Source organism: Pyxicephalus adspersus, chromosome 9 (assembly GCF_032062135.1).
Source record: "Pyxicephalus adspersus chromosome 9, UCB_Pads_2.0, whole genome shotgun sequence".
Taxonomy (NCBI): domain Eukaryota; kingdom Metazoa; phylum Chordata; class Amphibia; order Anura; family Pyxicephalidae; genus Pyxicephalus; species Pyxicephalus adspersus.
The window spans coordinates 59719147-59735056 of record NC_092866.1 but is presented as its reverse complement, the minus strand read 5'-3'; the positions used below and the strand labels follow the sequence as shown (position 1 = coordinate 59735056).

General features: G+C 41.3%; 1 protein-coding gene across 2 annotated transcripts in view; it reads left to right on the top strand.

The window, feature by feature from the left end:
- EXT2 (exostosin glycosyltransferase 2) overlaps positions 1-15910 on the top strand; it is a 56504-nt gene that overhangs the window by 17144 nt on the left and 23450 nt on the right. For both annotated transcript variants that reach the window (XM_072422170.1, XM_072422171.1), the window contains exons 8-9: positions 3289-3420; positions 13820-14009. In XM_072422170.1, coding sequence (XP_072278271.1) covers positions 3289-3420; positions 13820-14009 — 322 coding nt within the window. The remainder of the gene's footprint in view (positions 1-3288; positions 3421-13819; positions 14010-15910) is intronic.

Below are 15910 nucleotides of genomic sequence, written 5' to 3'. Positions count from 1 at the left end.
GACAGACAGATGGCCCCTTAACAGGCTATTAATCTTTATCACCGATCCCGCCATATCTTCTTCTTTCCTCCTGCCTTTAAGTGAAACGTTCCCTTGGGAGTGAATTTCAGAGGCTTTACAAGCATTTCTTGTGCTTTGCTCAACATGCCATTAAGAATCCCTACACCACGTCCTTTCCTTATTGTACTTCTCCCACTATGTTTATGGGCCTGTAAACTGCACAATCCTTGTGCCGATGCCTTTTCTTGGCGATAAACAAACAGATCTTGTTTTTTCCTCTGTCTGGTTTATGCTGGCTATATACCCAACCATAGACCTTTAATTGTTACTTATATTATTTACCATGTTCTTTCAGGGGTAAATGATTGTGTTTAGGTACTCATGCATCATGTGCACACTTGTTAGAGTTTCGTCTCATTGAAAATTCCTGCAAGGGCTGCAAAAATACATACTGATCCAGTGAGTTCTTAACTTTCTATTGTGGACTGGACTGAAACCCCATGCAGGGAGGCCCAGTTTTCATTAAACTTCAAAACATTGCTTTTCTTTGTTTTTCTTGTTTATTATTAAACAGTAATTATATAGCGCCTACATATTAGGCAGCGCTGTACACTATATAGGGGTTGCAAATGACAGACACTGATACAGGGGGAGGAGAGGACCCTGCCCCTAAGAGCTTGCAATCTAAGAGGTGAGGGGATGGTGGGTAAATAGTTAGGGTTACAAGAAGACAGGTGGGCATGTTTGAGAAAAAGTAGGAGCAAGTTGAATAGGATGATGAGGAAAGAATGGGAGCTCAAAGCCTCGCAGGATACCTACGTCGCGCATCCCAGGAGGCTTCTGGCTGTTCCTTCTGCACATGCCCAAACTCAGGCATGCGCAGTAGGGGCTTTTTTCTTGTAATGGGGAAAAAATGCATGCGCAGTTGGACCAATTAGAGCAAGCTACGTCACCTGATCTCACGCCATTGCAGTGCAGGATTGTGTGACGTTGTCGGAAGAAGAAAGAAGACAGAGAAAGATGGCGAAACCAGGATGAGGACCCCCATTCCAAAAACATGCAGTTAGGTTATTTGGCTTCCCCCCAAACTGACCTTAGACTGTATTAATGACAAATGACTATGGTAGGGACATTAGATTGTAAGCTCCTTTGAGGGACAGCTAGTGACATGACTATGGACTTTGTACAGCGCTGTGTAATATGTCGGCACTATATAAATACTGTGTATTAATAGTAAAAGTAATTGTGTTTGAAACATTAACTCCAATCACTTTCTAAAGGATCTGGTATTCTTTCACCACCGTCATGGAGTGATAAATATATATTTGCAGCAGTAAAATGAGGGTGGTCACCGTTTGTGTAGATTTGTGTTAGATGAGCATTGGGTATGAACGTTCCCTTGTCGCATACAACCGCTTCTTTATTTAGATTTTTTGTGGCTCTAATAGGCTTTGTATCAGGTTAGCCATCACTTCACTTCATGTTTTCAGACTAAACATATCTGGATACACGGATCCGAGTCGTAGCAGCAAGCTTGATTTCTGCCAGTATACCACGAAGCCCCCTCCACCCCTTTAGCCTCCTCTCTCCATCACATGCAATTTCCACAGGCCCATTGGTAAACCCTGGAGGCTGTAAATTAAAACCACTTTATTTGATAGTTGGCCCGTCAGAGGCCCCCCCCCCTCCTTGAAACTTTGTAACTCAAGAGGCTTTAAGCATGAGGTCAGCATCCCTCAAGGTATAATTCTTGGCAAACTGGGATTTCGAGTGGAGGAATTCTGGGAAAGGAAGGATGATTTTTGGAACTCCGGTTACAGGGTAGCATTCAAAGCCTCTGATCCAAAAGACAAACATCCCCCCCCCCTTTTTTTTTTTTACTCTGCGGTTGCAGAGTATTGATAGGAGAGATCTCAGAACATGATGTCATGTACGGTCTTTGGATGTGTCAGTCTTGCAACCTCTGTGACCCTCCCCTATAACATGGGCAGAATGATGGGGCCTTAGGTGAGCTGTGCAGGAAAATACGACTCCATAAACAATGGAATTTTTAGATTATCATTTGTTTAAACTACATGTAAACCCAATCACTAAAATATCACATAAGCTTCAACATGAAAATGTCATTCCAAGTTCAGTCTTTCTAAATGTGCAGCTTTCAGTAAAATAATTCTGCAAAGGGGGTCAGTGTTCTCCCCAGCACCTTTTAGCTGGACGGACCACCCGGCACTTTTCAGTAACCACTCGGCTGTTTTTGAGTGGTTACGGAAAAGTTAGGCCCACAATACAGGGGCTGCCACCCAACTAAAACTTCTTCCCACCCAGCTTTAAAAAAATTATGGGTTCAACACTGAACTATATTTTGGATTTTCCATTGCTGTATCCAGAACTAGGAAAAGTTGGCTTTAGGCCACTATGAAATGGAATACTTCTTCTGGTCAAATTCTCTCTTAGGCATTCGTCACTGAAGCCTGTGTCCCCTTTTTTCAATGAAATATTTACCTTCACCTTTTCTTCTTCCATCCCATGCTTGGATCCCATATTTCCAGTGAAGAGGTTGAATCCATGTAGCAGCGGTAAAATAAAATAATAACCCTCTACTCTTTTTGCATTTAGAAAAGTTTTGGATTTTAATGAACTTTTATTATTGGTAAATTGGTCTACAAACAGGGCCTGATAACTGTAGGCACTACATGGCTTTATTGGTCTTCCCTAGCTATGGGCAATCATTTACATTTTTACAGCTCTAATATTATTATACAGGGTTTATGTAGCACTACATTTTACACAGCACTGTACAAAATCCATAGTCATGTCACTAACTGTCCCTCAAAGGAGCTCACAATTGAATGACCCTACCATAGTTATATGTCATTATTGCAAGGTCTGATGTCAATTTTGGGGGAAGCCAAATAACCTAACTGCATGTTTTTGAAATGTGGGAGGAAACCTGGAAACCCAGGCAAACACGGGGAGAACCTCCGAACTCCATGCAGATGGTGTCCTGGCTGAAATTCAAACCTGGGACCCAGCGCTGCAAAGGCCAGAATGCTAACCTCTGAGCCACCATTTCTGCTATGCAGAGGCCACGTATTGAGCATAAAACCATGTTAGGTCCACAGCGCCAGCATTACTGCTAAATGGAGGTATTTATAACCTACATATCCTGTTATCAAATACATAATAAATATGGTGACATTGTAACAGTTATTACTATTTACAAAGTTCCCTCTAATATCTTACAGTTTGCTTGGATATTCTAATAAAATCCCTTTTCTTTGTTCTCAGGCTCGCTGGTTCTGGGAAGGATATTTTAGATCAATGAAGACCATCGCCTTGACCACACTGCAAATCATTAATGACCGGATCTATCCATATGCTTCAAGGTCCTATGAAGACTGGAATGACCCTCCCTCTGTGGTAGGATATATCTCTGCGCTTCTTTCCATATGGATAATAAAGTCTGTGTCTATAACAGCCGTTCTTATTATTAATATATATATATATATATATATATATATATATATATATAAAATGTCCCAAAGAAGACTGATATCAGGTAGCAGTGCAGAGTTTACAAATGCAACAAGACAAAATAGATTTGTGGCAGAATCGTATATTAATGTATATTAAAAAGACCAAAAAGATACAAATACGATACATTCCTATCTAGCGTTTAGGGTATATATAATATTAATGCAGCCTTCTTTGCAGTTGGAGAATATCTGTAATGCCATCCGCCCTGATTGTTCTCCCCCCTCTCTCCTTCTGAACCGGTATGCATTCTTACTAAATTCATTGATCTGAGTTTGCTCTTGCTATGTGGGTCACCCTGCAATTCTGACCAAATTTAGAAGCACGAATCAATGGGGGTTTGTATGCTTCAAGCAGGTTTTGCATCCCCATATAAATCTGTTGGAGTGTCACTCACATTGCCACAAGGATATTCTACAACTCCAACCCTTCTAAAAAGCGAGTTCACGTCCCAATAAAGTACTGTATACCATATAAGTGCCATGAATGCAACTTTATTTTTTTTCCTGTTCTGCCATTCATCAAGTTTCCAGCTTTTAAAGATCATCAGTCTTCTTCTTTTTCCTCTCTGTTTGTGGCTACCTTGCCTTGCAGAGTACCGTGGAGCTTAGCTGTAGCCACCCCACCTGAGCATTTCTCTCGGGTACCACAGAAGGATGTAAAATAGCTGGAGGAGAGGCCATAACTCAAACTTGCTCACAGGCCCAGTACAAGGCTGTAAGAAGGTTACACCCCTTACCCATGTGCAGTACAACCCAGTACAAGGCCAACAAAACATTAAGCCAGATTTAATAAAGCTCTCCAAGACTGGAGAAGATACACTTTCATGAGTGAACCCGAGTGATCCAGCAAACCTGGAATTGCTTCCTTAATAGTATTATGCTAGCAAATGTTCTCAGTCCTGGACTGGATCCATTCTACGTTTACTGCATCACCCCGCTACATCTATGAAAGTGTATCTTCCCCTGTTCTGGAGAGCTTTAATAAATCAGGCCTGTTGAATTAGCACCGGCCACTTGCATTGAACACATCCCTTGCACAAGTACTAAGGCACTTCACTTGTGACATCACAGATGGAGATTTAGCTTATGAAAAAAGTGTCAGGCATTGACTTCACAGAAAGTGAAAACCATGTGTTCAAGGAATGAACATTTAAAAAAAATTTCCCCAGCAATATGGCCGTCCATAGTAGGCGCTCCTAATCTCATCCCCAGGATTAGAACATCTGACAAATGATTCATGATCAGAGAGGCAGCAGTTTAGGCCTATAGCTAAATCCGCTTATTTATTATCATAATACAGTATTTATATAGCGCGGACATATTATACAGCTCTGTACAAAGCCCATAGTCATGCCACTAGCTGTCCCTCAAAAGAGCGCACAATCTAATGTCCCTACCATAGTCATATGTCATTAACACCGTCTAAGGTCAATTACCTAACTGCATGTTTTTGGGATGTGGGAGAAAACTGGAGTACCCAGTGGAAACCCACGCAAACACGGGGAGAACCTGCAAACTCTATGCAGAGAGTGTCCTGGTTGAGATTCGAACCTGGGACCTAGCATAGCAAAGGCCAGAGTGCTAACCTCTGAGCCGCTGTGCTGCCCAATACACTGCACTTTCATCACAGGTTAAGTTACCTAAAGGTGAACTACCTACAGTATATTCACAATATCCAGCATCTCTGCAGTCCAGCGCTACCAAACATCAATGGGGCGTGAAAACCCCACTTTAATTTGAGCAGGTACACTTCAGATCATCAGGACACCCACTGCAGGTCAGATACACCTCTCAGTGAATTCTGAATGATCTCAAAAACATCTCAGTAAATTCTAAATGATCTCAAAAACATCTCAAACTGAGAAAAAATCCATAAGGTTGCTTTTCATTTTCCTCCAGCTTTTTGGCAGATTTTGATTCTTATTTCTAACCTATGCCTGTGACCATCCAATATATCCCCAACACTTTAAAGCCCTGAAGATGGTGTTGGCTTATCCCTTCTCCCTCAACAATGGGTTAGTCGCTCCTTTTTTTTTTTTTCCTGTACTTCTTGAAATCAATTTACAGCTCCCCTTAGAAAATGTCTGTAATCTGGCAATTAGAGTTCTCGTTTTGTTTTATGACATTTCACCCTGATTGGAAGTTCTAATTTTGGATCCGGCACCTCCGTCCTAGGCTCAATGGCAATCAGTGTTTTGCCAGTTCCTGACAATACTCTTTTATTCTTAACCATCCAAAAACGTGTTTGAGTTGGAAAATACCAATGAACCTCAAATGGGAACTATCCTTTCAGAGCCCGTTCATTGCCTTCCAAACCTCACTAGGGTTGGCTGATCACTCCTGAAAAATTGATAACAGATCAGCCCGTCTTTTACCTCTTCGAAGCACCGCCTGCTTGTTATATGGCTAATTTCATTTCTCGCCTGTCGAAGAACACAAGCAGGCCCCAGAAATCGCGCCAGAGCTCGGTCTCCTGCAAGGGAGGGGTTAATCAGGATCCCCTCCTGCCCTTTAACCACTGCAGGATGAGAATCATTCTGACATTCTTTCTCAGAGTATGCCGTGGAAATACATTGTGCATAATTGGACCAAAACACAGAATAAATCAAGGCTTTTCCTTTTTCTAAGGTCTGGTAATTCATAATTGAAACCACATTGGCGGTTGAGGGTTGGTATTTAAAGAGAAGGGGAAAGATGAAAACTTAAAAATACCAGGGGAAGCTAAAAAGAGTTGCATTCCTCATCTGTCATGACACCATGTGCAGATTGGTGGGTAAAATGCTTGAGGTCTAAGGGGCTAAGTCCAAGCTAGGTGGGACAATGTGAATGATGGAATGGATAATGGATGCCATGACTAATAAAGTGGAACTTTAGTGGTAAACCTAAATTTGCCAGCACAAAGGCTTTATTGCAGAAGGGACTCTGTGGGGTTTACTTATCAAAGGACGTATTGATTGTTTGTCAGAAACATGGCACTTTTTCTGCAAATGCCACCATTTTTTTCAGCCCGTTGGTGAAAGTTCCATTTTTTGTTTTACAGATTGCCACTTTAGGTATTAAAAAAATGGGGATTGCTGCTTTTAGATCCTAGAAAAAGCACCCTGATCGGCACTTTTCAAAGGCGGGTAATCCTGCTGAAATTTAGGTTTGTGAACATTGTGTGCCAATCAGTTCCTATTCGAGCGAATGGAGTTTCTGACTACCAGTTTAGTATATTTAATAATCGGCAATTAAAGCAGAACTTTCAGCAAAACAAAAAAAGGTGTGGAGCCGTTGATCCCTTCACAATTCAAGTCTAATAGATCCCGCACTGCCCCATCTTCCTTCTTCTTTCCAGACTGGACCCCGGGCAGGGCTGTCTTTTTCTGGCTGCTTACCCCTCACCGTGCATGGGTGAGATCAACACTTTTTTTATACATTCTAGAAAAGTCACTTCTGCACAGGCCTAAGAAGCAGGAAGGACATCCCTGCAGAATGGATTCATACCTTTTTTTTTTTTACTTGCTGCAGATTCATTGGAATTCAGTGCATCAAAATGCATGTTAATGTTGTAGGAAGCACATCAGTGACACTCGTGAACACATTGCTCCATGCAAAGTTCATTTTGAACACACATGTCCATTGATTTTACTATAAAAAGCTTCAAGAAAAAAAAAATGCACTGGTAGGAATCAATAAATCTAAAGACAAAACATTTCAGATAAATTAGGGAATGGTGAAAACCCATCAGGTTTCCTTTTGCTGTCTGTGTCCCATTGCAGAGTTTTCTCAGTTACGATGGCCAAAGATAAGGTAAGATTGCCCTTCAAAGTAAGAGAAACCGGGACATGGAAAGATTTAAGTTTTAATGCTGTTTGGGGACAACCTAAACCTTTAGATTTTTCCCTCCCTTTCCATCTCAACAACACCAGGACAAATAGGGTGAATCTCTCAAATAGGAATACAGATGACAAAATTTATGACCGGTTCTATGATGGGTCATTCTGGCTGAGATTGCTTTTTAAAAGGCCATTACTTTCGCCCTTACTTCTCCATACTTCACTTACTCCTCTGCAGCTGACATCTAATAGGGAACATGTGACCTACTTCCCTGTCACATGATTGGTAGACTTGAACCCTCCTTGGATCCCTGTAAAGGCGCCACGATTGTGAACATAGGGGGATGTCTTTTGCAGAGACGCTGTGTTGGTTTTCCCTGCATGAGCCAGGTGACAACCTCTCTTTAAGTTAAAGCAGTGTGCCTTTTCCTCCGGTCATGAACATGGACCAAGTCCCTTCCAACCCGACTGAATTATTGGCTGTTGCCCGGTGCCTAATTTTTCCTTTTGATACCACAGAGGTCAAGAGGTCTCAGACAGCAGACGCGGCGGCAGGGGGTCGACTCTCCATACAACTTGATCCTTAAAAGGCCCATTTGAAAGTGTTTCTTTTTCAAGTCACTTGTGGAAGTAGTTAATGACCGGCCAGTTTAGACTGTCAGGGCGTTAATGGTTCTGCGGAATAGGACTGAGACCTCTGTTCTCATGTTTTCAGCTGGCTTTGAATTGCAGGCCCCCAGACAGTTTTTATACACACCATTGGTTCTGCTCTGGGGCTTCTGCCCTCCACAGTTTATGGACGCTGATGCTTCTCTTCCAACTTTTGCTGTGTCCTCGGTGTCCTCTCTGGGTCAGCAGGTGAAAGCAGACAGCTGCTCTATCTATGGGGATTGGGATAACTGAGATTTCCCCAGCACCTGTTAATTAGGGAGATCTGTATCACGTTACTGAGACGTGAGCTGTGGATAAGTTTATATAGTTGTTCCATGGCGGTGGACTATTTGTGAGCTGATGCATTGCAGATTGAATTGTTGAAGTTCGCTTACAAAAACTACATCACAGCTCGTGTTTGTTTAAAGCCCCACTCAAGGTTTCGTGCTCTCTCCCTCCGAAGACCCCTTATCCCGTCTGATCCCTTAGTTGTTTATTATGGTCATGCAACTCTTTAGGGCTCTTCTTCCTTCCCTGCCTTTTCCTTGCATTGCAGTGCAAGTAACACTGACACGATGACCTTAGCACCACTCTCTGCAAGGCTGTAGGGCAGGATCATGACCTCCTGCACTCATTCCTCCATGAGTCTTCAAAGTTGAGTGATGCTGGGCATGCTTCAGGGTACAGCTTAAAAATGGTGGTTTGTATTTTATGGGTAAATCTATTTTTATTTGCATTTCCAAAGGTAAATTCCTACGGTACACTCATAAGAAAGAACAATATGAAAATAAAAGAAATTGTACATCCAATAAAAACAACAGTAAGAAACACATATGATACAAAACGATAATAATAAAAGGGAGATTGGGGATAGTAGGGAAGGAGGGCAAGCAGGGAGGGGGTGGCAGTGAGTATTTTAGCCATAGCTGCTTGCCCCCATCAGGATTTAAAGCGTTCTTTGAATCCATTGATTGATACAGCAAACAGAATGTGGTAGGGGTGCACAGCACTAATTTGGTAAGCAGACCCAGCTCCGCAGAATTTGACAATTTGTTGATTGCTTTACCTTTAACCCTTTCCCAAATAAAGGTCAACAATGCCCAGACTCCAAGACCAGATGTCAATCAAAATCAGCATCCATATGCATCTGTTAACTTGACAACAACGCCGACTAATTTGCTCATTTTGATATTCGGTGCCTTGTTACTTGTTTTTTTTTTTTTTAATGCACAGTTTAGCAAATAATAAGGTCTTAAAAAAAAAAAAAATATTTAAACACTGTTTTTTCTTCCCTAAAGTGTTCATTTTCTTACACTTTGCACAATGAAGGCAGAAGCTCAGAGATTTATTTACCAATAAACCTCATATGATCACCATGTCATAGGTGACCCTAGATCTCTTGGTTGAGAAATTCGGTTCCTTGGTTCCCTATGGAGACCAGAAATTGTCAGTGACAGTACATTCTCACATATTTAAACACCCACAGATTGTATGAATTTTAAAAAGAGAGTGCAGGTATTGGCCATGACGAGGGTGTTCATGACAGAGAATCTTAGTCTACAGATTGAAGATGGTTGAAGTCTGTGGGAGGGTATTGACAAAACAGAATATGAGAACTCAAATCCAGTTTCGCATAAACGTTTCTTCCTGTGATAATAAAACCACTTTTATGGGTCCCCCTAGCCTGTGCCAGTCATGTGGATTTGGTGTAATATAAGCTCTCTTTTCCAACACTTTCCCCCACAACCTAATGCTTCATGATCCATTATCCTATTCTGGGTTGAATCACATGACCCCCAACATTATGCAGTTCACTTCCTGTGCACCCAGGCTGTCATGGACCCACCTCCTTTGACTGGGTTGTCTGGTTGGGTGGCGCTGAAATCTACATTTGTAATTTCTGCATTAAAACAGGTTGAGTACTGGCACGAATATGTTGTGTTCTGCTTTTGCATAAATCAGCCATGCTAGTTCTAGAAATTGATACATAAATACAAAAACTCTGCTTAAACCTGTCTTCTGAGATCTAGCTGTTTTCCCCTTCAAGCCAGGTTGCCAATCATATAGCCTACTAGCTAATCCCACCTTTGGCCCTTCCATTGGCAGTCATATCACTTTCTTACTTGAGACAGGGAGGTTGGCTTAACTACTCACTTTTGCAAAAGTCTAAATTTCAGTATTCTTTCCAGCCTCTTTTAGACGGGTGCACCACCCCGCACATTTCACTAACCATCTGGTTGAAAAGTTGGGTCACAACAGCTTCTTGTCACCCAGCTTAAAAAAATTCTAGGGAGATCACTAAATTTGCATATCTAGCTTTGTTCAGACTGCTTTGGCTGGACAGTTTGACCAAAACAAGAAGTGCATGTAAAACAGCTGATGGTATGGATGATAAAGAATGGAAAGGTTCACATTTCTGCTAAATTATGTCCATCTTGTATTGTACATTTTATCACTGTTCCTTATTCCATGGCACTACAGCCAATACACAACTTTGGTTTCCTATAATTATGTGTAACTGATACAGTTGTACCCATAAGCATCTTTTTTGTAATACTAAAATATTGACTGATGGCCTAGGTTTGCCCCCCCAAAAGAAGTTTCTTTGGCAAAGTTCACGTGTTGTAAGCGGCTGGCCTGGGTCACATCATAAACTTTGTTGCTCAGAAGTCTGGTTTGTTTATACCGTGTTCCACAGCGGGGTAATTGGTAGTGGCAGGGACTCCTGACTGCTTCCATATGATCAGCCATGCTTGTGAATATGTATCAGTTCAAGTGGACAATGGAGGCCTTGTGTATGGGGAACGAATGGAAGATGTTCACCTATTGGCTGCAAAAAAAAAAAAAAAAATCTGTCCTCATTTTGTACAATTTGTTCGGCGTCTGACTTAAAGGCGGAAAGATTTTAGGTATGCCTTTGTTCACGCTGCCTGCTGTCATTGGGAAAAGAAAACAGTGACCAGTGCAGTTTAGTTCCACTTTTTCTCCATGGCAGGGACTTAAAGACTCAACTTGCACTGCGCCTCCTTCCAGCTTCTCAATTTCCCCTCCTAGCAGCTGATTTGCCCCTGCAAGCAACTGCTTCCCAGGAGGAACTCAGCAGCTCAGCTCCACCTGCTTCTAACACCAGTAGAGGAACATCCATCCAACCCGGGCTGAGCTTTGCAGCTATATCTGTGCTAAATTTTTTAATCATAGGCCGAGGTTTAATCATATCAGTATATATCCTAGAAATGTTTTAAGCTTGGTGGGAAGAAGCTGTAGGCAGGTGATGGTCCTTGTATTGTGTACTCTTCAGTAATCACTCAAGTACCGCCGGGTAGTTACAGAAAAGTGCTGGGTGGTGCCCCCAGATAAAAGTGCTTAGGGAGAACACGGATATTGTTTTGTTGTAGACGCAAACGTACTCATCCTTTTAATTATTATGAAGTATGAATAAGCCATTTATTTATCCATTTGGCAAAGAGCAAATCTTTTTGGACCAAAATCAGAATTGTCCTCATATTCAGCCACCACCAAGAACAACGTTGAATTTTTACCTACAGTCAGAGGTTACAGGACTCTATATTCACCCCCTCAGGCTATATAGCATTGTGAAGAATCTGCTTTTGTGACTCGTTTCTAATATAGTCATTAATTTGCAAGCACTTCTGTTTTTTTTTCTTTATAAAGTCAACATACCTATGTGTTTATTGATTCTTGTCCAATGGTGGCCATTCCCCCCGATAACCCCCTCCCTTGTCTGCATGATCCATGTTGGCGCTGTATTCGGAACAGACTGTGTATGCCCTCGCTTGCCAACCCCTCTGGGTTCCATCTCATTGGCAGCCTCTAGGAACGAAGGCTTTACAGTTTTTGGTCTGCCTAATTAAAATTCAAATCCTGTAAACTCTGTAAAAATCAATCTTGGAGAAGTACTTTTACTTATTCGCCCCCCCCCCCAAAAAAAAAAATCTTTAATGGATTCCTTGGCTATTTTTTCCTTTGCAAAAGCACAAGTGTCGTTTTGTTTGAGTCATTTAATCTGTCTGTATCGTGGGCGCCTTTATTTACCTTTTGCTCATGCATGCCCACTTTGTGTCAGCGTCTTGTCTTTGCTACACTGCGCCGGGTTTCCTTTTACTGAGGAATTCGCTCCAGCTTCGGAGACACGGGACTAAAGAGAGCAATTTCCAGTGACTGTGGAAAGTGTGGATGCTCTCATTGACTGCAATGAGCTGCCCTGTATGTTAGAACAGTATTGTCATTGTCACATACGACACATGGGCAAAATATAGCTTTTTTCATATTTCTGGATTGTTCATAAAGACACCGCAATACATGAAGTCGCTGTATGAAATAACAAGACTGTGTTTCTTTCTCCTAAACAAAGCAGTGAGATGAATATGAGCCATGAATGTAAAAACTTCTCCAAACATCCACCACAACTGCTGGCATTCTCTGCCGTTTAGTTTGTTGTCAGTCACCCTTTAATGCTGTTATGTTTCCCCTCATGCTGAAATCATGAGAAGTACAAAAGTTGAGCAACTAATCAATTTGACATTTTTAGTAAATTTTCACACCAGAGCAAAAAATAGTGCCGCAAGGAAACATTCTGCAGTAAATTGAGATGGAGCCAAACAAAAAAGTCATCACTGAAACCCGGATTATTATTATTATTAAACAGGATTTATATAGCGCCAACATATTACGCAGCGCTGTACATTAAACACTGAAACCCGGATCTTTTAGTATGATCCTGAAACAAAACCACAGTCACTGAAAACAACTTCATCACCAAGTATCAAAAAAGTCCAAATTCAAACCCATGTTCATCGTGTTTGGTGACATGAGAGGCGTCATTTTGGCAGAATAGGTTCTAGAAGTGACCCAACATTAATTATAAAGAAATTCTGATAAAGCTGGGTCAGGAAAAGACGGCAGAAATGTGGGAAAATGGTTTAATTCTTCATCAGGACAATGCTCCTTCTCACACAGCACCTTAGTTGACCGACAAACACATTACTACGCTGGAAAATCCTCCATATTCACCAAATTTGGCACCTTGGGACTTTTTTTTTTTTGCTTTTTCCTAAATTGAAATCAGTGATTAAAGGATTTCGCTTTGTGTCAATGGATGCAGTAAAGAAAAAAACATCTGATATCAGAAACTGATCTGCTCCACACCTTCCACCAGTGCAAAACAAGACGACATTGGTGCTTCATTGTAAATGGAGAGAATATTGAAGGGGACAAACATTAGAATTGTCATATAAATAAATAAATGGAAGTTAATATATCAGTCTCATTATGTAATAGACAGACCTCGTATATTCCATGCTGCCTCCCCCTGGGAAAATAAAATCAGGGGCAACAGCCTCTCCGTCCATAACCCCAATCTTTCCGCCCATGCTTAGTTGAAGAGAACTGTAGTGGAACTGAGGAACATCCATATCAACACGTCCAGTTTCCAATTTCATGGTGAATACTCAAAACTTCCTTTGGTTCCCCTATATCTCAAAAGCTATCAACCACATCTTTACACTTCAATTTACATCTGGATATATTTTTTTAGTATTTATCAGTTTATGAAAGGAAAAAAATCCTTATAAAAAATATTATACATCCAATGGACTTACCTGAAATCTATCTCTTTACTGTGTTGCCATATTTATAAGTTGATGGGTGTGAGAGGAGGGCTTGTTTGTTGTTCAATGAAATTCCAAAGAGAAATAAAACCAGATTCTTGTACTCTGATTTCTAACGTTTGTTTTGTACCCTGTACTTTCTGTTTTTATTATTTCCAGTATTTATTATTTTTATTTCGTTTTATAGAAATGGAGCAGCGTGAACAACCCTCTCTTTTTGCCGTTGATCCCACCCCAGTCTCAGGGCTTTACTGCCGTGGTGCTGACGTACGATCGCATTGAGAGCCTTTTCCGGGTAATTACTGAGGTGTCAAAAGTCCCCAGTCTATCCAAACTACTGGTCGTGTGGAATAATCAGAATAAGGACCCGCCTGAAGGTAAGCTCTTCCTCACAACGCCCATGCAGAGGCCCCACCAGCCTCCTAAACTTTCAATTCTATTTCTAACTACCCTGTTTAGCCACCAAGACCCTGGATGGCTCTGTATAAGCTATGGATTTTGGGGGAAATTATTTAGGTAATCCTGTAACTTTGCCCTGCATGGGCAAAGCATGGTTACTGTAAATTTTGTTATTACACAGTATGGCTAAAATACAGTATGTGGGCGCAAAGCCCGGTGGAGGAGCAGGAGTGCCTTTCTCAGCGTCCTGACCCTAACACTACTTAATACCTTTGGGGTTCATTGGAACCCCAATTGTGAGCCAAGGTTTCTCCTTCAACATCAGTTTCTGATATCACAAATTCCCTTTTGGCTGAATGAAGAATTGACGCTGTTATGACCACAATGGTTTAGGAATAGGATATCCAATTGGGTCATGTAGGTTTGTGATAGGTGTTCACTAACTTTTGGCTTTATTGTTATATTCACATTCTTTAATAATCGTTTATTACATAACATGATGTCTACCTGCAACCCATCCAAACAACTTTGGATTTTCCAGAACCAGGATAGGGGATGTGTCTTAATCTCACCTGCTGGTTTACAATTAATAAATAATATCAATATAACATTATTACTGCTCATTTGCTGGCACTGGCATCTCCACCTGATCTTCTTCTGGGTTCAAGACCTTGATTGGCCAGGATGGAATGACGGAACTCCCATGCATGCACCCGAGCCCAGTGTATGGCCATACTGAGATTGTACACAGCTTCTCCTGCTCAGCTCGGCGTACTTTATGGAGATAATTGAGAACATGCAAGTAAGTTTGTTTTACTGCAGAAGAGACACTGAATGTTCATTCTGCAATAAAGTCCCTGCTGCTCGCAATTTTTTTAATTTTAGGTTTAGTCCCACTATAAGATTAACTTGTACTGCTCCATGTGTTACTTGTTGTCAGCTAGTGCAGAGTGCCCAAATAGCGTAAATAGCTCTGACATCTGAAAGGCACGCAGATTGGAGAGTATTCCTTGTCTGCGTTATTTAATAATATCTTTGAGCTTTTTTATAAATTTCTTTTAGATCTGTGCTACAATCCAGCATTCAATTTACCAATCTACAGCAATTTTCTGTGATGGAGACCATTCGGTTCTGCTCTCTCTCTCCTTGTACAGGGTGACTGGGTTTGTATCTGTTCCCTGTAGTTTTCTGCAAGCCACCTGTAGTAAGTAGATGGACCTTCTAAGTCCCCCCAGCAGCTCAGCTTTCTTGCACAGATGGGAAGCATCTTTGTGGACATTGTGGAATATTTTTAAATTAAAGCAGAGCAATTACCTAAAATGCAAAATCTGCTGTTTGTTTGCTCTCCCCTTGCTGAACCTCTTTTAAAAAAAGAGTAAAAAACACCAAAAAAGGAAAAAAAGTTATATAGTAAAAACTTTCTTTAACCCTGGCTCACAAAATTTGAAGCATTTGAAAATACCCAGGTTTTCGGCAGGGTATGATAAATTCACCCCCTACATACACCATTGAAGCCAGAAAAATGCAAGTTTCTTACAACCCCACCAGTGTTTTTTTTAACTAGTTTTGTAATAAAATGTGGGCGTTTTGGGCAAACACGGTTAGTGTTCTCCTCTGCTCCTTTTAGCCGGGTGCACCACCCACCACTTCCGGCTGTTTTTGGGTGGTTACTGAAGAATTGGGTCACAATACAGGGGCTGCCACCCGGCTTTAAAAAATGTCTGAGTTGAACTCTTCTGCAAGTTCCACTTTTACATTTTTCCCCTACAGTTTTTAAGTATTAATGCAAAGTGCATAGAAGTCTGCAAAACCTGTGAGAAACATGGTCACCCCCCGCATGGGGAGGGGGGGGGAATAGCAAGAGCATGTGTGTTACTTT